Genomic DNA, 24,920 nt, shown 5'->3' with positions numbered 1-24,920 from the left:
TGAGCCCCTTCTAGCCAGGGACGCTACTCCTCGAACATGAGCTTAATAGCAAGCAATTCTTTATCGCCAATGCCGTAGTTTCTCTCTGCTGGTGAAAAGCGTCTAGAGAAGAATGAGCAAGGGTGCAGCACATGAACATCATTGTGCTGACTAAGCCCCCACACCGACATCCGAGGCATTGACCTCCACAATAAATGGCCGATGTGGATCAGGGTGGTGTAAGCATGGCTTCTTCAGAAAGGCTTCCTTAAGTATTTGAAATACAGAGATGGCCTCTGGAGACCAATGTGAAGGGTCAGCCCCCTTTTTAGTCATAGCGGTGAGAGGCACGGTTAAAGTCAAGTAATTCTTGATAAACGTGCGATAATAGTTCGTGAAGCCGAGAAATTGACGTAGAGCTTTAATTCCGGTGGGTTGAGGCCAGTCTTGTATGCTTTTAGTTTTCTGAGGGTCCATTTGAAAATCTTTACTGGACACGATATACCCAAGGAACGGAACAGACTCTTTATGGAAAGTACACTTCTCAAGTTTGGCGTATAGACAGTTCTCCCGGAGTCTCTGTAAGACCGTGATGATGTCAGCTTGATGGGTTTGTATGTCCCGGGAGAAGATAAGGATATTGTCTAAATATACGACAACACACTGGTACAACAGATCTCGCAAGATGTCGTTCATCATATTTTGAAAAACGGCCGAGGCATTGCACAGGCCAAAAGGCATTACCAAATATTCGAAGTGGCCATCACGGCTATTAAAGGCCGTCTTCCACTCATCCCCTTTTTTAATATGGACAAGGTTGTAGGCACCTTTCAGGTCCAATTTTGTGAAAATCTTTGCCCCCTGGAGCCGATCAAATAATTCAGAAATTAGGGGTAAGGGATACCAGTCTTTGATGGTAATTTCATTTAGAACTCTAGTCAATGCAAGGGCGAAGGGATCCATCCTTTTTGCCAACAAAAAAGAATCCAGCACCTGCTGGAGACTTAGAGGGTCTAATAAAACCTTTCTGCAGATTTTCTTGGATGTTGGCTGACATGGCCTCAGTCTCAGATATGGAAAGGGGATAAACGCTTCCTCTGGGCGGCTCAGAATCGGGTTTTAGGTTAATAGCACAGTCAAACGGCCTATGTGGTGGCAGTACATCTGCAGCTTGCTTAGAGAATACGTCTTGGAATGTGGCATACTGTGGTGGTAAACCAGGAGGTGCAGAAGTGGTAGCCATACATGTCAGTGGAGTGATCTTTTTTAGACATCTGCCATGGCAATCAGGCCCCCGTTGTGACAGTTCCATAGAGGACCAGTTGAACTGGGGAGAGTGGTCTTGTAACCATGGTATGCCAAGTACTATGTGTTACGATTCCTCCCGTAGCTGGAGCCACGGGAGGCCTCTCACCTTTCTCTGGAGGCCGCTCCAAAGCCGGGGCCTCACCTGAACTGGCTTTCTGCATTTTGCTCCACGGCCTGGGAGGCCTTCAATGTCATCAGGGCCTGCTTGAGGCCTGCTCCAGTCTCAGCTTGGACTTTCTGGTTTGGGCCCCACCCTTCTCTCTAAGGGGTCAGCCCGCAGCTTCTCTCTATACTTATAGGGCCAGCCAGGTGTGGCCCATCGGAACTCCTCCCAGGGAGTTGCCTGCTTTCTGGCCTATAAAAGGGCTTCACTTTCAGTTCTGCTTTGCCTTGCATCGGAGTTTCCTGCTCCTGGAAGTCTTGCCTTCCAGCGCTCCGTCAGGTCCATGTTCTTCATTGGAGCTCCATGTCCTGTGTTACCTGTTCCCGATGTTCATGTTCCAGTTCCATTCCTGATGTCAGTGATCCTGTCCTGATGCCCGCTACCTTTGGTTCCTCGTCGCCATCCTTCTTCATGTCCGCAGCTCAAGCCTCCGGAGGGACCCTCCTGCATGAAGCCAAGTCCCGTCTTGGTCCTGTAGCCTTGCCTAAAGCCAAGTCCCGTCTTGGTCCTGTGTTTTGAACTCTGTCTCGCCCTCGGATACTTGAACTTGTCCGTCCATGCCTAAGACTCTGACTGAACCTGTGCCATTGCCGCGTGGTCCGTGACCAGCCTAGGATGGGCTGTATAGGGCGTGCCTTGGTACAGGCTTCTACAGTATCTTCGCCATGTTCCAGCTTCAGCTATTCCACACCTCATCTGGAGCCTGCTTCACACTCTAGCGTGGTCCGTGACCAACCCATTGAGTCCGCCCGTTATGGTGGGCTGTGTAAGGCATGCTGCGTGGTAGGGCTCAACCCAGTACTTCGCTTGCTTCTGAATCCTTGCCTGAATTCCTTGAATACCTTGAACCTTGCCTCGTTTGAGTCCTTGTCTTCAGTGCCTTGTTCCTGTGTCTTCGTTTCCAGTGCCTTGTCCTGAGCCTTCATCTGCCCTCATCCGGAGTCCAGCCTGCTGCTTCTTGCCATTCCAGTGGCAGATCCGAAAGGGCCGGGAACAGTCAGAGGACTGTTCATTACCAACATCATGATTGTTGGTTCCAGAAGCATGCAGGTCCAGCAGAGGCTTGGACTGTCAGCTTCCACCCATGCTGGGACGTGCCTCAGCTACCCTCGGTGCTTCTTGGATTCATCTGGGTCTGTGCCGAGGCTCAAGGGCACACAATCCCCTCGAGTGGGACCGCTCCCTCAGTGCTCCCATAACAGTATGCAAGGCCTTCTCGAACAGGAAGGCCTTCTGTAACACTATGAGATGGATGGCTTTTTCCAAAACCAGAAACATAATGGTTTCCGTATGCAGGTATCCTGTGCGTAGGCAAATAGGCTGCATGGTAAGCAGTGTAGGTACTGGTTCAGTGGGAAGTCGTAGGTGTTCTACCAATCTTCTTCCCAACTGCACCCGAATCGAACAGTGCTTGAGTGGCAAACTCAAGAGGCCCAGAGATGATGGAAACAGGAAGGGTCAGTGGAGGAGAATGAGCAGTCAGAACTAGGCTTGCATGTTTCCCGGACAGATAGGACAAGTTTGGACTGCATGGCCAGTCTTCCCGCAATACATAGAGGCCCATCTTTTTGCGATAGCGTCTATCTTTGGCGGTCAAGTGGCTACGGCCTAGTTGCATTGGCTCATCTTCCTCTTCGGGATTAGATAAAGGCTGGACCGGAGTTGACGAAATGGGCCGAGGACGGTTTCCTCTGGATACTTGCTTCTTAAGAGGTTTTACCTCAACAGAGTGTTCGCATATACAATGGTCTATACACCCAGCAAGGTCCATAAGGGAGTCTAAGGTAGCAGGTAACTCCCAGGGCACAATTTCATCTTTTATGCGGGGGTTGAGCCTCGGTAGAAATATTGCTCGCAGGCAACCCAGATCCCAAAGGAGTTTGGAAGACAGTGACTTAAATTCGATCACGTAGTCCGAGAGTGATTTGGTTCCTTGTTGTAAGTTCAGGAGTGCAGAACCAGCAATGGACTGGCGAGCGGGGTCATCAAAAACTGACTTAAAAAGAGCCAAAAACCCAGGCAAGTCTTTAAAGACTGAATCATCACGTTCCCCACAGAAGCGAAGCCCAGGCCAGGGCTTTTCCATCCAACAAGGACAAAATGTATGTAGTCTTGGGAGCAGCTTTAGAAAAGTACGCCGGTTGTAAAGAAAAATGCATACAGCATTGATTTAGGAAGCCCCTACACATCAGGGAATCTCCTGAGAAACGAGTAGGGGCTGGCAAAGGAACTGTAGTTCATCCAGTAACCACCGGAGATGATGCATTTGAGCTGGAGGTAGAAGAATCACTCAGTTTGGAATTCAGCTGATTAAAGGCTGCAGCCAAAGTTTCAAGAGTCCTCTGTTGTTTTGAAATCCATTGGAAACAAACCCAAATCACCAAAATCCATCGATGCAGGTAATATCCAAATCAAAACCTGCATCCACCAAAAATCTTAAATGATAATATTTTTATGTTTTTATCTTTTTGTTTTTTATGTTTAATCTTCTTTTGTTAATTTATTGTAAAAATAAATCTTAATAAGGTGTAAGGTGGTCATTTCATAAATGTGAAAAGGTACCATCCAGCTTAACCCTATCTTTAATTTTAATCATGAACGAACCACAGTCCACCTGCTTATTTTAGATGCTTTTATCAAAAAATTTCAAATATATTTTAAATGTTTTTGTCAAAAATTTCAAAAATTCAAACTTCAAAATGGGAACAGTTCGCCACTGCAATGTTTAGAAGACAATGTTATTTCATTGACAAAATGTTTATTTCAATAAGGCTGTAACTCATGCCGACGTGAAAGGAACACTTAGCTGTATGAGCTGAACACAGAAGCGCTTGAACCCGACGTGGCCAGGTTTCAAAAATGAATTCTTCTTCAGGGGTCACCACTCGCCAACGGATCATCTCAGCTCTTGTATCTCCTTGTAACCTTTCTTAGAAGTACTTATCCATATGTTATTTTAAATCTTGAACCGGCTCACTCGCAATGGGCTGCCTTGATCCTCTTCCAAAATGGAGAACCTAAGTTCCCATTCTCGGTGTCCTCTTTTTTAAAGGGACCAAATCATGTGACCCTCTAATGGCGTAACTCAACGTTAACTCCCAATAGGAATGAAGTTAAATCTATAGAATAACCAAATCACAATAATGATGACCAGTCAATCTGGTCATTAAGTCCAACCAGATGTTCAGTTTGTAGTTTGTATATCCAAAATTGTTCTCTGTAGTTAAGCAGAGATGCAATATCAGCAAACGGAGCCCTTCTGGTCACTTTCTCCAAAACAGTCCATTTAAGATCCTCAAAGCTGTGTCCTTGTTCAATACAATGCTCAACTAGAGGTACCGATACTGATAACACATTATTTCTGATCCTAGATCTGTGTTCCATTATGCGCAATTTAACCGGTCTTTTTGTGCGTCCAACGTATACTTTAGGACAAGTGCATACAATGGTATATATTATATTGGTCGTAGTACAGTTCATAAACTCTGTGTATCACTTTCCACCCCGTGGTTGGATCAACCCATCTGTCTCCTTCCACAGTAGTGTCACAAACTGTGCAGGACCCACATTTCTGGTGGCCTCCTTTTGTAGCCAACCTGGGGAAGCTGTTCAAATCCGCCCTCACTACTTTGTTGCGAATATTACATCCACGAATAGTCACGAACATGGGACACTCTTTGAAAATTTCGTGGAGAGCCAGCACATGCAGTGCCTTTTAAATGACTCAATAATAGCCTCCTAGACCAAGTTTGTCTCCATTTACAGCCTAAGTCCTACTGGCCACCAGAACCCAAGGACTCAACCTGCGGGGAAGGTGGTTGGTCAGCAGAAGATCCTTTCCAGCCATGCTCCAGAGTCTGGCCCTGCTCATGTCAGGGAAATACCTATCCATCTGGTTCCCTGCTCTGTGACAACAAGCCGTGCAGCTGAATATCCTGTCTAAATTAACCGGATAAATTTAAGTGGGTGTCCATCACCCACCAGAATACCCATAATCCCAGGGTTCCTTTCTGCAAAGGGATCCATTCTAAGATCAAATAAAAGAAGGAATAAAGAGCTATCCTGCCTAGTGCCTCATCACATTTTGAAATTATCAGAAAAACCCTCATTGATTTTAACACATGTCTCAGGAGAGGCATCAAGCTTATGAACCCATGTGAGAAAATGTCATTCTAGACCCATTTCATTCTAGACCCATTCTCTCTTTAAATAGGTATGAGCAATGTACTCTGTCAAATGCCTTATCAGCATCAAAGAAATCAAAAGAGAGGGCAACTACTCTCTCTTTGGCAATAGTGAAATAGCAAAACACTGCACGGAGCGGCAGTAGCCACAGAGGCATTCACGGTGCGGGATGCCAGTGGCCAGTGGTTGGTGTTCCACCTTCGCGGAGCGGAAGGATGGAGGGCTGCCATCTCCAAATTAAAAAAGAAAAAAAAACAAACAAAAAAACAAAACAAAACAGGGATGGGTTTATGGGCTATACGTATTACCAATTATTAGGCTTATTCAATTACCAATTATTAGGCTTTTCAATATTTGATGATAGTTAATGTGACTTTCAAGGCATACTTCACTTTCAATGCATATCCAGCATAGCTCCCTGCTTCAATGGCAGAGAGCTATGCTGCCGCTTACCCAACTAATCAAACTTAATATTTCACTTGGAAGAAGCTCCATCACTGCTCTCTACATTAATAGTGGGGGTGAAATGGAAATAGAACCTAAGGTTACTAAGAGCCAAGAGAAACAGATAAGTATGAGAAAAAATAGTGGGGGTGAAAAGGAAATAGAACCTAAGGTTACTAAGAGCCAAGAGAAACAGATAAGTATGAGAAAAAATAGTGGGGGTGAAAAGGAAATAGAACCTAAGGTTACTAAGAGCCAAGAGAAACAGATAAGTATGAGAAAAAAGAAGTGTGAAGCTTGCTGGGCAGATTGGATGGACCGATTGGTCTTCTTCTGCCGTCATTTCTATGTTTCTATGTTTCTATGAATTAAATTCAGGAATTTCCTCACATTATCAGCTGTCATGCGGCCAGGTTATAAAGATTGACTAGCCTTTATGGACCAAGTGAGAAATAACTCCATTGAGACATCCCGTCAAGACCTTAGCCAGAATCTTAAGGTCAATATTTATTAGAAAGATAGATCTATATGAACCACACAAGGTGCTATCCTTCCTCTCCTTAGTTAGGACCATAATACCAGGAAGATTGGAAGTAGAGGAAAACTCCCCTCCTTCCAATAAGTAATCAAACATACAGGTAAGAGGGCCGACCAAAACCCCACAAAAAATCTTGTAGAATTTTGCAGAAAAGCCAGCCAATCCGGGTGCTTTACCAGCTTTCAAATCCTGCATAACCAACACAACCTCCTGTGATATCTCCTTATTTAAATAATCTTGAGGCTCAGAATCGAGCACAGGCATGGGTACCCCAGATAGGTAACAGTTTATAGAACTCGGCATACAACTGAGTAAAACGCTCCCTTATATTAACATTATCCAACACCAGATTCCCATCTTTAATTTTGATTTTAATTATCTGATTTTGAGAGAAACTAATTTTCAATCTTTGTGCCAAACGTCTGCCAGCCATGTTACCCAATTCAAAATATTTCTGCTAGTAAGATCCAAATTATGAGTAATTTCTTCAGCAGGTCACAGGAAGAGTGAGAGAGTGAAATAGCCAACTTTAAGTTGTAATTACTTTATAAGTTGTAATAGGTGCTCTGCGAAGAATCAAACAGAAACAAACTTTTCATTAGAGAGGTTCAAAGCAAATGAGTTCATGTGCATAAAATTACTGCTGGGCAGACGAGATCGACCATTTTGGTTTTTAATCTGCCATTATTTACTGTGTTACTATGTAGTATTTAAGTTGCTAATTCTCTGTTATGGCTGCCGGCCGCAGCAAACCGCGACCGGGGCCAACTGTCATGGCCGCCGGCCGCGGCGGTCTGCGGCACTCACCCACTGCGTCAGGTGGGCCTGGAGGGCCTCCTCCAGCATTCTTCCCGCGGCCATGGCCGCTGCTAGGCCGGCCGCAGAGCCCAACAGGGCTGAGCTGACTCCTCCCCCTTCTTGGCTGCCTTAGAGCCACACGTGCAGCTGAAGATAAGATTTAAAGGGGCCACGACAGGAAATTATCGTGGCTCCCTCCTGAGACTCCTCCCTCATTCTAGGTATTTAAGGCAAGGTCTGCTCCTCAGACCTTGCTTGGTATTGAGGCTTCTGGTTCAGGATTCCGTGCTGGAGTTCCTGATCTCCATTCCTGGTCTTTGTCCCGACTCTGTTCTCCTTCCTTTTTGGACTGATTCTTGGCTTCTGACCCTTGGACCGGCTGTCGTTCTTCGCTTGGCTTGACCTTGGACCGCTGTCGTTCTTCGCTTGGCTTGACCTTGGACTGGCTGCGGATCCTTCTCCTGGCTTGCTTCTGGACTGGCTGCAGACCCTTCTCCTGGCTTGCTTCTGGACTGGCTGTGGACCCTTCTCCCTGCTTCGACCCTCGGAACGGCTTTCGAACACTCTTCGGCTTCTACTCCTGGATTGACTCGACCTGCTGGAGGCGTGCACGCCCCTGAAAGACGCAATGTTGATCGATGAACAGTTCTCCGACCGTTCCAAGCCCTTTCGGACCTGCCACTGGATACAGCAAGAGGCGGCAGGCCAGACAGAGGACGAGGGCAGACGGAGTCCTTAGAACACAGAAGACTTGTAAAGAAGACTGAAGCGAGGACACTGTAAACAAAGACTAAAGTGAGAACTCTGTAGACGAAGACTGAAGCGAGGACACTGTAGACGAGAACTGAAGCGAGGACACTGTAGACGAAGGCTAAAGGCATGGGACCAAAGTGCTGGGTTGAGACTGTGACGCAGCGTGCCCTACACAGTCCACCCGCAGGACTGGTCGCGGACCACGCTGGGCTCAAAGCAGACTCTAGGAGAGATAATGGAAACTGAAACCGGAACATGACGAAGATACTGAAGAGGCCTGCACCGGGGCATGCCCTACACAGCCCCCCGCGGGACTGGTCACGGACCACACCGGACTCGGAGCAGGTTCAAACAGAGTCTTGACATGGACAAACGCAATTTGCAATAGGCTCTGAAGACAGGGACGAAACTGAAGCAGGATTCGGTTCTCAAGGATTAACAAGGGACTGAAGCAGAAGTCTTCCAGAGGGTTGCACTGCAGAGATGAGGATGGCCTAGTACCAAGAGGCACCCTACACAGCGCGCCCGTGAGCTGGTCGCGGACCACGACAACGGCACGCCAGGAAAGTGGACATCAAGGAACCAAGGCATGGAGGCAGAGGCGAGGACAAAGGCATCAGGAAGGACATCAGACAACAGGAGGTACGAACGAAGAACATCAGGAACAGGAAGACATCTGAAGACATGGACGAAGGACGTCAGGAACCTGAAGACATCTGGAGGCACGGAAGACGGACATCAGGATCGCAGAGACATCTGAAGACATGGACGAAGGGCATCAGGAACAAGAAGACAAAGCAGTCAAGCAGAAGAAGCCACGGAGGACCTGGACCAGTCAGAAGACACAGACAACTGTGGAACCCGATCCGAAGGCCAGGAGTGACTGAAGAAAGGCCCTTTTATAGGGCTGAAGCAGGAAGTTGTCATCAGGTGGAGCCAGCAGCACTTCCTGTCGCTGGCCCTTTACATACTGTAAAGAGGTGTGCACCGGCACCTAAGAGCTGGGCTGGAAGCAGAGAGGAGCAGCACCACGGAGAGCGGCGCTCTCCTGCACTTTGACGCGGAGGCGCAGGGAAAGGCAGGCAAGCTTCGGGGCGGCCTCCAGGCCGCAGGATGAGGACCCCAGCAATGACGTCGCGGCTCCACGCCGCAGAGAGGAGCCGGCTGGAGCGTTCCCCCATGGGACTCGGTGGCAGCTCCGGGCCGCAAGGAGAAGCGAGTGGGCGCAGCCCCAGACCACACGTGGATGGCATCGGCAGCAGCGCAGTGGGTCCCGGCATCGGAAGCAGCAGCCCAGGCCACGAAGAGCAGACGGCAGCAAATGCCGCATGAAGTGGGTCCTGGAGCACGGCCCAGCCGCAAAGGATGGAAACAGCAGCATCCTGCCACGTTTGAAGGAAGGTAGGGGATCTGCCCACATGCCGCGGGCAGATTCACAACACCTAGGGGATGGTCATCACCATTAGCAACCCTGATTTTACACCAGTCAAGCAACTTGAAAAGAGAAAATCTTAAACCAGGTATCTACTCAAAAACAGGCAGACCTTCGCAGGCAGAGTGTGCCTTAAAGGAATTTCCTCTTTCTCCTAGCCCCCCACTTCTAGGAAGGGGTCCAACCATCTCAGACATCATCTGGGTGAGGTGCTGATAGGATGGTATCTCTTTCTAGTTCAGAGGTGGCTATCTCCAGTACTTGAGAGCCACAACAGGCCAGGTTTTGAGGATATCTACAATCAATATGCATGAAATAGATTTGCATACAATGGAGGGAATATATGCAACTCTCTCTCATGTATATTCATTGAGGATATCCTGAAAACCTAGGCTGTTTGTGGCTCTCGAAAACTAGAGTTGGCCACCCCTGCTCTAACTATTTAACTTCTAAGGTAGGGATCTAGGGCCATCTAGTGGGCGACCAGGAGGTCCCCACACTTACAAAAGTCAATTTAGCTTCTACAGAAGTTGGTTGTTCTGGTGACTTTTGAGAAGTTAAATCTAGTGCTAACCCAGAAAATAAAATTTATTGGGGTTGAAATAGACTCCCAGTAGGAAACAGCTTTCCTCACAACAGAACAGGCAGATGCTTTGAAAGTGCTCTTTCACAAACTATTGAACTCATGGTACTCAGCAGCCATGAGGTCATATGATGGCATCCATTCATCTAGTTCCACTAACCCACCTCCATATCTGTCATCTGCAGTGGGGTCTACATTGTCAATGGGACCAGCTAACTCAACATTTGAAAACAAAAGTGTTTATTTTGTTTATTTCTATTTTTAAAGTATTATATTCCACCTATATCAACCAATGTATGCTAGGTGGATTACAATGGCATAGAAAATTCATAATATTCATAAATGTATTCAATAGTTAAACAATATTAAACAATACAATAATTAAAATGATAAAATCAGAATTAAAACAAGAATTTCCTGAATAAAGTACTTTAAAAGTACACCACCTTAACATTAGGGATTCAAAGCCTGCCTAAATAACTCTGTCTTAAGTTGTTTTCTGAATAATTTAATATTGCCATAGGTCAGTAAGGTCTCAGGTAGAGCATTCTATAACTTTGGCCCTGCAGCAAGAAATGTCCTAACCAGCATCTCCTGCAATTGTGCTGCCTGACTGGTAGGAATTACCAATAAATTATTGTCCTTAGTGCGCAAGGTCTGAGTCTGATCTTTGGCGCAACCTGCAGGGACGAGTCCTGCATGTCCCCACCGTCAGCAGGCAGAGTCAGATGAGCAGAGGCCCAGCTGGAGCTTTGGCTTTCCTAGCCCATATTCCCCTTGGGTTGAACTTTTGGGTGCCAGGGTTGGCAGGTCTTAGGTGGGGGCCTCTGCTGATGGTTTGAAGTCTGTTGCTGGGCCAGAGTAGATGTAGTATAGGTGAATCCAGAAGCAGGTCAGGGTCAGTGACAGTCGCAATCAGGAATATCCAGGAGGAAGGCAGTGGTCAATGCGGCGTTCAGGAATGTCCAGGAGGCAGAGAGTGGTCAGTGGCAGTCGACGTTCAGGAATGTCCAGGAGGCAGGCAGTGGTAAATACCAGGTATCCATCTGAAGGGAAAGGCAGAATAGATAGGCAGGGCAGGAAGGCAAGAAGCAGAACAAGCGGGAAGACTAGGAGACGTAGAGAACTGAAGAGTAAGGGACTGAAGAACTGAAAAACTGAGCACAGGAACAATGAGACAAAGACAAAGACCACTGAAGATGAAGGCAAGGACTACTGGAACTCTAGATGAAGACAAAGAACTGGAACTGAAGACAAAGAATGCTGAAGCAACTTGTACTATTAAACAGTAGGAAGGCCTGTTGCCGAGGCACTGGTGGAGGGTCCACAGGGGTCTTTTATAGGCCAGAGGGAATGATGTCATGAAGAGGCACCTCCAAGTCTTTCCTGCCATGGGCCCTTTAAAGCTGATGTTAGGCACTTGTACATTCTAAGAGGATTGGGACCAGGTGGCATCTGTGGCATCTTGCCGTGGGAATCATCAGCAATGTCCTACCATGTCAAGGTGCAGTGTCCCATTGTGCTGGAGAGCCATGCAGCCTAGCCACGTCAGGCTGCAACAAAGGAGGCTTGGCCCGAGGGGTAATTGCATTGGTTTGTGGGTTAAGCCCGTGGACCGCCAAACGCTATAAAATTTTCAATAAACATGCAACAGGAATTACGTTGGTGAGTCTACCCCTGTGCTCTTCAGGAAGGAGTTCCACTCCACGGGCTCCCTCATCAAATAACGTTAGCGACAAATGCCTCCACAAAAGGTTGGGGCTTCCACACTGGACAGTTTCAAACCTAAGAAACCTGGTCTCTCATAGAAAAGCATTGTCAAGTCAATCTGTTAGAGCAATCAGATAGACTCAGTCAACTTTCACGCATCTTCGCAAGGGGAAGAGCATTCTAATTCAGACTGACAACCAAGTAGTCATGTTTATGTGAACAAATAGGGAGGCACAGGGTCATGGCCTCTCTATCAAAAAATGATACAGATATGGAAATGGGCATGCGAACATCAAGCAGTCCTGCAAGCAATCTATTTTCCAGGAATCTCCAACACACTAACAGATCGTTGCAGTAGAGTCTTCTGTCCACATGTGTGACCTCTGCAACAATCAGCAGCTGATACACTATTTGACTTATGGGGGGTCTTCTAACAATCAACCTATTCATGTCAGTACAGAACATAAAGCTGAAAAAGGTTTGCTCATGCCTACCCAGAAAACTCAGATTACCTCAGGATGATTTTCTGCTCAATTGGAATGAAGACCTCATGTACACTTTTTCACCAATTCCGCTAATAGCTAAGGGATCAAGCCTGGCTAATCCTTATAGCTCCAGCATGGCCAAGATAGATTTGGTTTGCGCAACTCATACAGCTTTCCAGCAATCCTTTGATTCATCTGGGGACAGACCCAAGACTCAAGAGGAAGGAAGCCTTGAATACTTTGTGCAGTTCTAGTTGCCACATCTCAAAAAATATATAGTTGCACTGGAGAAAGTACAGAAAAAGGCGACCAAAATGATAAAGGGCATGGAACGGCTCCCCTATGAGGAAAGGCTAAAGAAGTTAGGGCTGTTCAGCTTGGAGAAGAGATGGCTGAGGGGGGATATGATAGAGGTATGCAAAATCATGAAAGGACTTGAATGGGTAAATGCCAAATGGCTATTTACTCTTTCGGATAATACAAGGACTAGGGGGCACTCCATGAAGTTAGCAAGTAGCACTTTTAAAACAAATTGGAGAACATTTTTTTCACTCAACGCAACATAAAGCTCTGAAATTCATTGCCAGAGGATGTTGTTAAGGAAGCCAATGTAGTTGGGTTTAAATAAGGGTTGGGTAAGTTTCTGGAGGAGAAATCCATAAACTGCAATTAATCAATAGGGAATAGCCACTGATTGTTGCCGGCATTAGTAGCATGGGATTTATTTAATGTTTGTGACTTGGATTGGCCACTGTTGGATACAGGAAACTGGGCTTGAAGGACCCTTGGTCAGACCCAGTATGGCATATCTTATGTTTTTATGTTCTTATGTTCTATTCTATCCAAATCTTCCATCCCTCAACCTGACAGCTTGGATGTTGAACACTCAGTACTTGCAGATCTCTTTTTACCTAAATATATTGAAGACATAATAATATTTGCCAGAAAGCCATCAACTAGATGATTCTATGGCTTTAAATGGAAAAGATTCTCTGTTTGGTGTCAGCATAATGCCTTGGACCTGTTTTCATATGACCCCAAACCTTTGCTAGACTACTTGCTATCTCTTTCTGAATCAGGCCTTGCCATATTCTCAGTAAGAGTACATCTTAGCACCATAGTGGCTTTCCATATTCAAGTTGATAGTAAACTAATCTCAACTCGTATGTTGGTATCAAGATTTATGAAAGGCTCATGGCAAATTAAACCTCTGGTGTAGAAACCTCCAGTGCTATGGGACCTGATTGTTTTTCTGTCAATTGATGAGGCCACCCTTTGAACCATTATAATCAGCTTCTCTTAAGTTTTTGACTTGAAAAATAGTGTTTCTTGTAGCCAGAAGAGTCAGCGAACTTCAAGCATTAGTCCATTATCCACCATACATACTATTCTTCCATAACAGAGTGGTATTGTGTACTCACTCCAAGTTTATACCAAAAGTCATATCAGCTTTCCATATTAATCAGTCTTTCATATTGCCTACCTTCTTCTTGAGGCCATATGTGCTTGAAGGGGAAAGGGCCCTTCATACTTTAGATTGCAAGAGAAGCTTGGCCTGCTACAAGAGAAGTACTCAGCTACATCACCAAGCTTTTCAGCTCTATCTTACGAACCTAATGGACTTAGCATATTAGTCACCCAATGTACCTTGTCTGAACATTGTCTAACTAGATAGTGGACTGCATCCAGCACTGCCAAACAGCCATAGGCTTGCAAATTAAAGACTCTGTCAAAGCTCATCAAGTTAGAGCTATGGCCTCTTCCATTGCTCATCTATGAGTGGTACCGCTCTAAGTTATCTGCAAAGCTGTTAGTCATCAGTACACACCTATATGTCCCATTACTGTTTGGACAATCTCTCAAGAAGTGACAGTAAATTCAGGCAAGCAGTTCTGCATAGCCTGTACACCTAGTAGTCTACTCTCCATAGTATTTACTCTAATTGCTCCACTGCAACCTTCACCTTGGGACTCCCCACATATCATGGCTAATTCAGCCTTGCTTATTGACGGAAAAAGCAAGTTTGTGTACCATAAACAATGTTTTTTGTAGATAGCAGGATGAATTAGCCATGCTAAATACCCTCCTATGTCCATGGAGAGTTGATTACCTAGCTAGAACTAGCTTTAAAATTGACTGAGGAGGCTCACAAGGCAACGTCCATACAGGAATTCCCTCACATGCTCAGTAGAGCTAAAAGCTCTACAAGCTAGGACAGATGAGTCCATTTGGTGCCGCCAGATGATGTTAACCACATATCATGGCTAATTTATCCTGCTATCTATGGAAAACACCGTTTATGGTAAGCAAACTTGCTATTTCCCTAATAAGGTCATGCAATTCCTGTGTATATTTCTCACTGACGCATTCAGAACATACGCCAGAATTCTTATAATTAAGAACTCATACAATTAAGAATATTCACATCCAAGAACTCTTAACAATAAGAACTATCAGAACTATTTTACCTCCACATAAACACAAGCTCTCTTTCTCATATACACAAAGAAGAAAGAAGGTGGCATCTTTAACTCTGGAATTCCTGCCAAAGTGACGAGTTAGCTAGCTAAAGATATATATGTGTCTGAACAGGCTATAGCAGAGTACTTAAAACAACTGGGTATTTGCATAATACTAATAAAATTGTGTTCTTCTCAGAAATTCTCTTCTCTATCTATCATTCCATAGTGTGCTTCCTGTGCCTTACAATAGTGTGAAGACTATTGCAAGGCATGATACTATATGGAATGAATTTTCAAAGCTGTTCGCGTGCATAATATATACAGGTTTATGAGTATAAATGGTTCTTTATAAAATTGCCTAGAGTTTGTACACATAGATATACACACAAAACTTGATTTTGCGCATATGTTTATGTGCACAAAAAAGAAACAATCCAGGGGATAGAGTTGGGGTGGAGTTTGGATTTCCTTCTTAATTTTAAAAAGTGTGCATAAATTCACACATACAAGGTACAAAAAGCAGGTATTTCTTTGTATATGTGAGTTTTCGCATGCACTTTCACATAATTTTCAAAGCACACTTGTGCACATACATTTGCATTAGAAACTGGTTTAATTTATGCACATAGCTGCCATATTAATTGGCTCTTAATGTTTCAAAATTACCCTCCCTATGGCTAAACTATATTGATGAGCATGTGGATATTATGCAGTTAAAACTATTCAATGAAGATTACATGAGGAAAAAAACACCATTTATAAGAGGAGGAACATTCTCTCAGTAATATCCCAGTTTCTAGTAGATACATATGGCCTGTTAGATAATCGCTGCTCATGCAACCTCCCCACCCCACCTGCCCTCCTCACCAAGGCTCACTTTTAGGGCTTGATTCACTAAGGGGCGGATTTTCAAAGGGTTATGCGTGTAAGTTATGCGCGTAACCCTGAGAATCCGCTCCTGCACGCGCTGAGCCTATTTTGCATAGGCCCGGCGACATGTGTAAGCCCTGGGACACGCGTATGTCCCGGGGCTTGAAAAAGGGGGCGGGTAGTGGATGGGCTGGGGCGGTCCAGGGCAGGGCCGGAGCCTTCAGGCACAGCAGCCATTTGCCGCTGTGCCTGGGATCGCGGGCCAGCCATCGGCCAGCGTGCGTAACCTACGCCTGCCCAGAGGCAGGCGCAACTTATCAGATAAAGGTAAGGGGGGTTTAGGTAGAGCTGGGGGGCGGGTTAGGTAGGGGAAGGGAGGGGAAGGTGGGGGGGCCGGAAGGAAAGTTCCCTCCGAGGCTCTCCGATTTCGGAGCGGCCTCGAAGGGAACAGAGGAAGGCTGTGCGGCTCAGCGCACGCAAGAGGCACAAGTGTGCACCTCCTTGCACGCGCCAACCCCGGATTTTTTAACATGCGCACGGATGCGCACTTGTTATAAAATTGGGAGTAGATTTGTGCGCGCTGGATTGCGCGCACAAATCTACATCCGCGCGTAGGTTTAAAAATCTGGCCATAAGCTTTTTGCCCTCTAGATGCAAAATGGGAGATAAGCTTTGGTGACTCAGACCCTTAGATTAAATTTAGTGACCAACCCCCCCCCCCCCTCTCAGCTTTCCCTTAACTTACTTCTGTTTCCTCTGTGGACAAGGATTTTCTTGTAGCAGCTGGTCGCAGTATAGACCTTGCTGTATCCCCCTGCATCAGAGGATCCTCTCCAGCAGTTGAGGAGAGATCTCCAGCCACCTCTTTGCTGCAGGGTATCTCAGCATCTGGCTCCTGTATCACTTCAGGTACCTTGGAAGTTATGCGCACATAGACTGGATTCTTTCTTCTTCGTCGTCTTTTTTGCTGCGTTTTCATTTTCAGTGGCTTCAAATTCAAAATATAAAAAATGAAACTGAGCAAAGTAGCAGACCATCAACAAATCGGAGTCTTTACTAAATAAATCTTGAATTAAAATCACTGTGGCGAGCTCAGAGTGGCCCTCAAAATTTTAATGACAATTGAACTTTTCAGAGCTACAGTAAGCCATATATTTTGTTGTTTATATCTGTAGTACAATTACAGAGAGCTATAAAATGAAGCACAAGTGATTTAGTAGCAGCAAGAACCTGGCAGGACAGATCAGCCCCATTTCTGCAAAACTCACAGCTTTGCTGCTCCACCATCAATATAAATAAATGCTGATGATTTTCAAAATCCCATTTTTATCAACTGTAAACAGTGGCCCCCCTCAAATCTGAATAATCATTCTAGATGGTCCCCTCTAGCAAGGGTTATTGTCAGCTAAAAATGGGAGAACAAGACAATTGCCAATGGACTAAAAAGATGTTTTTATTGGAGAGATTTTATTTTTTTTCATATTGTTCATTTTTTTATGTCCAGGAGGGCATAGAGCCCAACAAGATAAAGATCATACAAGAGACTAAATGCACAGTAGAATCTATATGGGTAGAAATCCCATGTGTGTTGTGATAGGAGTATACTACCGTCCACCTGGTCAAAATGATCAGACAGATGATGAAATTGTTACGCTCCACGACTGGTCCTGCTCTCCTCTCCCGTCCATTTACCAGCTTCGGGCTCACTCCCTCTGCCACTGCAGCAAGTTCGCGACACCCCGGCTCCCCCGCTCACCGCCTCCAACGCTGGCTCCGCGTCTTCCTGCTCCTCGGCCCCACCCCTTGGTGCATACGGCCGACATCACTATACTTGAAGGGCAAAGCACGGGAAACCCGAACCCAGCGCTCCCCGATGACATCACACTCCCTCTGTATAAAAGGGAAGGCCCGTTCCCCTGAACAGTGCCTTGGCAATCATGTCATACACTCCAGTGTCTCTAGTTTGCCTTCCTGCATTCCAGTGTCTTTGCTCCTGTATCTCCTGTTCCAGTTCCTTTGTTCCAGCATCACCTGTTCCAGCGTCTCCTGTGTCTCCTGTTCTAGTGTCTCCTGTTCCTTCGTCTCTCCATTCCTGGTAGTACCCTTCAGACTGATCTCACGTACTGACCTTTGCCTGTTCTCTGATTACTCTTGATTGCTGCCTGACCTGACCTCTGCCTGAACTCCAACTAGTCTTGATCGCTGCCTGGAACTTGACTTTTGCCTATGACCTGACTACTCTTGATCGCTGCCTGGAACTTGACTTTTGCCTGTGACCTGACTACTCTTGATCGCCGTCTGGAACTTGACCTTTGCCTGACCTGACTATGCCCGATTGACCTCTGTTACCGACCCTGCTTTGGCTGACCATTCTGGACTGATACTCTGGCCTTGATCCTCGCTATACACTCGGACACTCTCTTCTGGCCTCCTGCGACTTCTGGACTTCCCTGTTTGCACACCGACCACGCACCCTTGTTCGTGGTGGGCACTCCCTTGAACGTTCTCTCTAGGAGACCCTGCAAGGCCCACCTAAGACCAGGCGGCCTGGGTAACCAAGGGCTCAGCCTGAGGGAACCCTGGGTTGCTATTGGCGAAGCTCCAGCTAACCTCTGTCTCCTCCTGTGCTCTGCCTCCTAGTGGCCGTACCAATCCTGCACCAGGCCAAGGGTCCACCTCCAGCGCAACAGGTTGTCAAGGCCATGGACTCGGCGGAGTTTCCCACCTTGCAGGCCATCCCTGGCCTAGCTGCTCATGTCCAAGAACAACAGTGAACCCTAGAAGCATTGACTTTTTCTGTGGAGAGACTACGGTCTCAACTTGAGGATTCTGTTAAGGCCAACTCAAGGGGCTGGGCTCAGCCCACGCCCTCATGGGCATCTCTGGCCCTTCCTGCTCCACCCCGCTTCAATGGGGATCCGCGCCTCTGTCGAGGTTTCCTCAACCAATGCTTTATGCAATTCGTACAACAGCCTGAGTTGTTTCCAAGCGAAAATACCAAGATCACCTTCATCCTCTCATGCCTTGAAGGGAAGGCCCTGGCATGGGCTTCCCCACTCTGGGAACATTCTGATGACATCCTCTGTCATCTTTCCCACTTCATCTCCGTGTTCAAGCAGACCTTCCAAGACCCCGGCCAACAGGCGGTTTGCGGGTCACCAGCTCCTTCTTCTCCATCAAGGCTCGCATTCGCTCACTGAATTCACAGTAGAATTCAGGACACTAGCCACAGAACTAGGATGGCAAGAGGACTGCCTATGGGCAATCTATCTGGACGGCTTATCTCCTGCCCTCAAGGACGAGCTGGCTGCTCACGAGATTCCCACATCTCTAGATGATATTATCTCCTTGGTTGGCAAGATCGATCACCATCTACGTCAACGTCATCAGGAGGTAAATGTCTCTCGGCCTTCTGATATATGTCCAGTTCATGCTACCAGTCCTCAGTTAAAGGCCTTATCGGCGCCTCCTCTATCACCCGAGGAGCTGATGCAGATCAACCCTGGGTGCTTATCTCCTGAAGAGCGCCTCCGACGTAAGAAGGAAGGCCTTTGTCTGTACTGTGGCGGTTCCAGACATCTCCTGCAAGCCTGTCCAGTTTGTCCAGGAAACTGCAGAACCTGAGCCCGGCGGGGGTCCCGAGCTTGGGCGCTACTGTTACTGGCCCACAATTACTACTCCCTGTGTCTCTCTTCAGAGAGTCACAATCCTTTACCACAACCACACATATAAAATATGACTTACAGAACTCAATGAGAAACAATGAAGGACAATGTGGCAAAATTTACCTATAATTATAGTGTAGTCAAATAGGTGGATTCCTTATGGTGAACTGTAGAAATCACTTAGTCATATGCCTTAATATATCGACAAATAAAAACCAAAGTGTCAACAATTGCACCAATCAATAGTATGTAGATGTTACAAATGCTGATTACTCACAAGTGTAATACACACATAAAAGCCCTAATTATTAAATTAGTTCTGAAAGATGGTAACATGGAGAGTGTGTACCGAGGTCCAAGACCTTGCGAGGTATGAACCGTACCCTGGGAAAAATGATGATGGATTGTACTGTCTATTTAACTGTCATGAGATATTGTTTTATGTATTTGGTACCTATTGGATGAGAGGTTTGGTATGGATATGCCTGAAGGGAAAAAAAGGCAGTGGAGAGAATAACAGGTTGACCTTTTATGGACAGCAAAGATTGAGATATTCACTATATGGAAGTTCATGATTTTCTGACTTGTTCAGTATGTCTTGAAATACTTCTCATCCATGTAAATAGTTTTTGGCTGACTGGTTATTACAGAAAGTAAAGTTAATTGGGGGGGTTTTTAATTTGATACAATGTGTTAGTGTCCATTATTTCTGTCAACCTGACTTCATGGTTGTAACCACAGATTATGGAGGGGAGTGAGGGAATGTCCTCCCTATCCATACAGTAAAGGAGCAAAAATTAGTGTTGCTTGAATTATGCTGTCCCGATCAGGTTGACTACATCGTCTGCATGGCCTAATCAGAAAAACTCACACAAAAGATGGAAGGGATAACCCTTAAACAATAGGGAATTATCCCCATCATTTTATATACCCTGTCAGGGGGTTATAAGAATATGGTAGACCAGCACCTAGAGGAAGTGCCTTTAAGCCCCTTTCTATGTAGGGGTCTCCTGCTTCCTGCAGATCTTCTGCAGTTGTGATTGCAGCTCATCTGCATACTTCTTCCTGAGGATGCCATGACTTGCTGGGGCTTTGGCTTCTGTTAGCTCACGCTACTTCAACAAGCATGCTAGATACTGGGGAGGCTGCAACTTGTCTGTGTGCTTCTTCCAGCTCAAAACAAGCTCTTGAAGAAAGACTTCAGAAGAAGGTCTCTGATAGAGACCATCTGGACTGAGGAATTTGGAGGTGCTCCTGGTAGGGTCACAGGAGTTGCTGTGACATTCTCTTAGCCTTCATCTTGAAGCACTAACTTCATATTTGAAAGTTACCTTTTCTGTCTGAGGGTATATAATACTGCATTTCAGTGTTCTTACAATGTTAGGTAGAACTTAGGTTTTGATAGCATGGATGTTTTGCAGGCTGAGATATATTTCATTGGATCAACTTAAGAATTATCCAAAGATGAGGATGTACATGTGATTTTTGAGACCAAATGGGCTTCTTTGGGTATAGTATTAAAGCTCTATACAACAATACAAAGTATCACAATTTGCCAAGAATCCAGGACTAACATTGGCTAAATATATTTATTTATTTATTTATAGATTTTATATACCGAAGTTCAGGTAACAGAGTTACTTATCACTTCAGTTTACATTCCAACTGGCAAGCAAACAATGACAAAAATGGTCTTACATTGAACAGGGAGGCGAACAACTTGGATAAACATAACTTGGAATAACAAGAGTAAAATGAGTAGTGGTAGCTGGACTTGGGTTACAAGCCTGTAGGGGGGGGAGGGATGGCTGAAGGAGGGGTAGAGGGAAAAGTGAAACTAACGATTTATTAAGACATGGAATTTATACTTAGGGGAAGGCTCTGGGTGAGGACAGTCCAAGGAAGCTGTGGAGAGTCCGTGATGTTATGGGAAAGCTTGGCAGAACAGCAAAGTCTTTAGTCTTTTTTTAAACGTGATTGGGCATTGTTCCAGCCTGAGGTCCGGTGGGAGCGAATTCCACTGTTTGGGGCCGGCAGTGGAGAGAGCTCTTTTTCTTAAAGATGTTTTGATAGGTGGAGCCTGTAGGGTACCTCTTTGCGCTAATCTAAGCAGACGGGAGGAGGTGTGAAGTTGAAGAGGAATTTTGAGATCCAGCGGGGTGATGTTGTGAATGGCTTTGTGGATGATTAATAAAAGTTTGTAGAGGATTCTAAATTTGACTGGGAGCCAATGGAGATTCTTTAGAATTGGTGTTATATGTTCCCTTTTGTTGGACTTTGTAAGAATCTATCACAAATTATCTATCACAAATAATCACAAATTATCTATCACAAATATCACAAATAATCTATCATAAATCTATCACAAATTTGTAAGAATATATCACAAATTACAAGAGAAACAAACTTAGGTAAGTCTTTAGAGTATTCTAAAAGTGATCAAACATAAAATTTATCTTACCTTTGAGATAATTATCTTTCTCTCACCATCTCTTTATCCCCCAAGTAATTTTAACCTGATATTTTCCTGAAACATCTAAATGACCAAAAGTTAGAAATGTTCAAAACCTTATGATGCCAGAACTTGACATGTCATAGAAGTACTGTATCAATAGAATTATTACATCATCAGGATTCTGACATCATCACAGGTATATGGCAAAGATTATAAATGACTGACAAGAGGCCTGCTTCAAACTCACTTGAATAGTTTGTTTGAAAGTATGATTCATTGCCCTCATGTGAGTAGTTTAGTGAACTATTTCAATTCATGTCTGCCACAGTCAACCACTAACTGAATGTGCCTCACAATCTGCCACAAGACTGAAAAGAATTATTTTCTCTATCAAATAAATGATCACCTTTTGAAGGGGGTGTCTGTGATGTAGTAAATAGAGAGAGGTGTTCTCAGCTCCATCTGCAAAAGCCACAAAAAGATCTAGCTTTCATGGCAACCAAGCTATGCAAATCAGAGGTTTCTTCAACCATAAATGTGCTGATATATCTGAACCTTCAAAACCAGACCTATTGAGGCCCTCGCTGAGAACTTTCTGGTTTAGAGCGATGATATAATTGACAATTTAAATCAATATATTGCAGAGTGTTAGGTAACATGTGCAGGTAAACTGAATTTTGTAAAAAGCCTTTATTACTCATAAACTGCAGGGACTTTTGGCTGTATTAACCTTATACCACAGAAGTCTTCTTATACAAAACCAAGATAAGGGTTTTTTTGCCCATGTCACTGCAGTAAACATATCACTAGAGTCCAAGGGAGATGCCTTTTCCATTGTAGCCGGTCCCCTGTTTCGGTGCTTTATCCTAGACTGTGGGTCCGGGTTCAGAGAAAGTTTTATCTTCTGGAGTCCCTGGCACCACCTGTCACTGCCTCTGTGACTATATCACACAGTTCCAGGAGGTGCCAGATAGTGAAAAATAAGAGCAGGGAAGCCAAAATTACCACAACAGGAAGAAACCACACAAGAATTTGTTTCTGAGGTTATCTATCTTCACTGGTATATCTCCCCTTCTGTTTTCCCCAAAGTATGGGGGTGAAAGCTAACCTTCTTGGCACAGGCAGTAGTGATTTCCCATGTATGTGGTGTTACCACAGCTCTTCAAGACAGGTACATTTACAAACCAGACTGGTCTCCCTGGATGGATGTTCAAATTAAAGTTTACTGTGATTTCTCTCAAAATAATCAACAGATGTAAAAAATAATTCGGTAAGCATTCAAAAGCCATTTAGACAGATAAACTAATAGATATCCATCTAAATGACTTACCTGGTTATATTCAGTCCATATCCGTCTAAATTCTAAACAAGTAACTAGATATAGCCAGATAAAAAAGGGGCATTTTGAGGGCGTTCCAGGGAGGGGCTGAGATATCCGGTTTAACTAGTCAAATATTAGTTATATCTGACTAGGTTAGTCGGACAACTTTACACCTGCATCAGAGCAGGTTTAAAGTTATGTAGCCTTGTATGGCAAGATTATGTGCTGCTTAACTGGATATCTTAAAAAGATATCTGGCTAAATAGCGCTGTCATTATCAAAACCAAAGATTCAGAGGGCTAATTCTCTCCCTCCCATCCCAAATCTTAATACAAAGGCCCTCAGGCTGTATCACTTACCCCCCCACCCCCCCCAAACCTTTATTAAGTCTTAGGCTGGGGCTGACATTGTATGCTGACTCCGATTCCGATTCTCCATCCCACCCACCCACAGGGAATCCTAGGGGTGCCTACCTCATCCTTCTGACCCTCTCCAGTCCTCCTCAATACCTTTTAGATCTGAGCCGGGAGGGAGGGATCCTCTTTCCCAGCACCTCGGACATAGGTAGTGCTGGAAGTGTAAACTTCAATACAAGCTTACACTTCCAGCGTTGCCTCTGTCTGAGCAGTGCTGGAGGTGCTGGGAGCAGAGCAGAGCAGAGGGTCCCTCGCTCCCGGCTCGGATCTAAAAGGTATCGGAGGAACTGGGAAGGCTCAGAGGGATGGGGGGTAGGCACCCCTAGATTCTTTGTGGGGGGGGGGAGCAGGAAGGAAGGCAGCCTGAGCCTCTTTAATGGAAAATCAGGAACAGGGCCAGCGTACAATGCCGGCCACATCCTAAGTCTTAACAAAGATTTGGGGGCGGGGTAGGTGAGTACGGCCTGAAGGTATTTTTATTCTTTGGGATAGGAGGGAAGGGATAAGCCCTCTGAATATTTTTGGTTTTGATAATGACAGCGCTACTTAGCCGGTTAAGTAGCACGTTATCCGGCCACACAAGGCTAAATAACTAAAAACCTACTTGGCTATATTCAAACATAGCCAGTTAGGTTTTTTTTGTTATTTGGCTATATGTAGCCAGATAACTTTAGGCTGGTATATTCAACGAAACATTTCTCCCACTGAATATATGGGACAAGTTATCCAGCTAACTGAAACTGGATAACTTGTCCACTAAATGTTCTACTGAATATGGACCCCAAAGTGTCAAAGTACATCCAGGGTCCTTAGCTTCACATGAGCCAGGATTTAACTGATTGCTACCTCTGTGAATGTGTCGCTCTTGGCAGGGGTTTGAAACCTGTTTATCCTCCATAGATGGGGATGATAAGTATCCCAAGTGGGCTAGGGGTGTCCTAACCGTGACTGGATCTCCTACCCAATACCTGAGGTCCATGTTGAATCCCGAACTCCAACCTAGCAGTGTCCTGTGTCCCAGCAGTGGAAACTCTGTTGGGGTCTCCAGATGTCCTCTCTTCTCTTCCTCTGCTTCGAAAAACAGATGCAGTCTCCCTGGAGGAAAGGCAAATTACTGAAAGCTGTCCTTATGGCTCAGGATAAGGAAGGGTGACAAAAAATACTTACTTCCCTCTTGGTGGAAAACTAAATGTCTGATCAACCTACTTCTCTTCTTTCTGCATGGGCACTTGTAACCTCCTTTTCAACTGGGCAAGGAGATACCCAGCTCCTTCCTGGCCAACTGAATAGGGGATTCTGCCTGCCAGAAGGCTCCAGTCAAAACTGTAAAAAAACACTGCAAAAAATCCTTCT

The 24,920-nt window shown here is 45.3% G+C and overlaps 1 protein-coding gene across 1 annotated transcript in view; it reads right to left on the bottom strand.

Moving 5' to 3' along the window:
- LOC115087204 overlaps positions 1-21,927 on the bottom strand; it is a 48,251-nt gene extending 26,324 nt beyond the window's left edge. The window contains exons 1-2 of the mRNA XM_029594087.1: positions 21,837-21,927; positions 16,456-16,698 (exon numbers count right to left, since the gene is read on the bottom strand). Coding sequence (XP_029449947.1) covers positions 16,456-16,689 — 234 coding nt within the window. The 5' untranslated portion in view covers positions 16,690-16,698; positions 21,837-21,927. The remainder of the gene's footprint in view (positions 1-16,455; positions 16,699-21,836) is intronic.
- Between the last annotated feature and the right edge of the window lie 2,993 nt (positions 21,928-24,920).

This window comes from Rhinatrema bivittatum, chromosome 3 (assembly GCF_901001135.1).
Source record: "Rhinatrema bivittatum chromosome 3, aRhiBiv1.1, whole genome shotgun sequence".
NCBI lineage: Eukaryota > Metazoa > Chordata > Amphibia > Gymnophiona > Rhinatrematidae > Rhinatrema > Rhinatrema bivittatum.
This window is presented reverse-complemented; position numbering and strand designations above follow the sequence as displayed.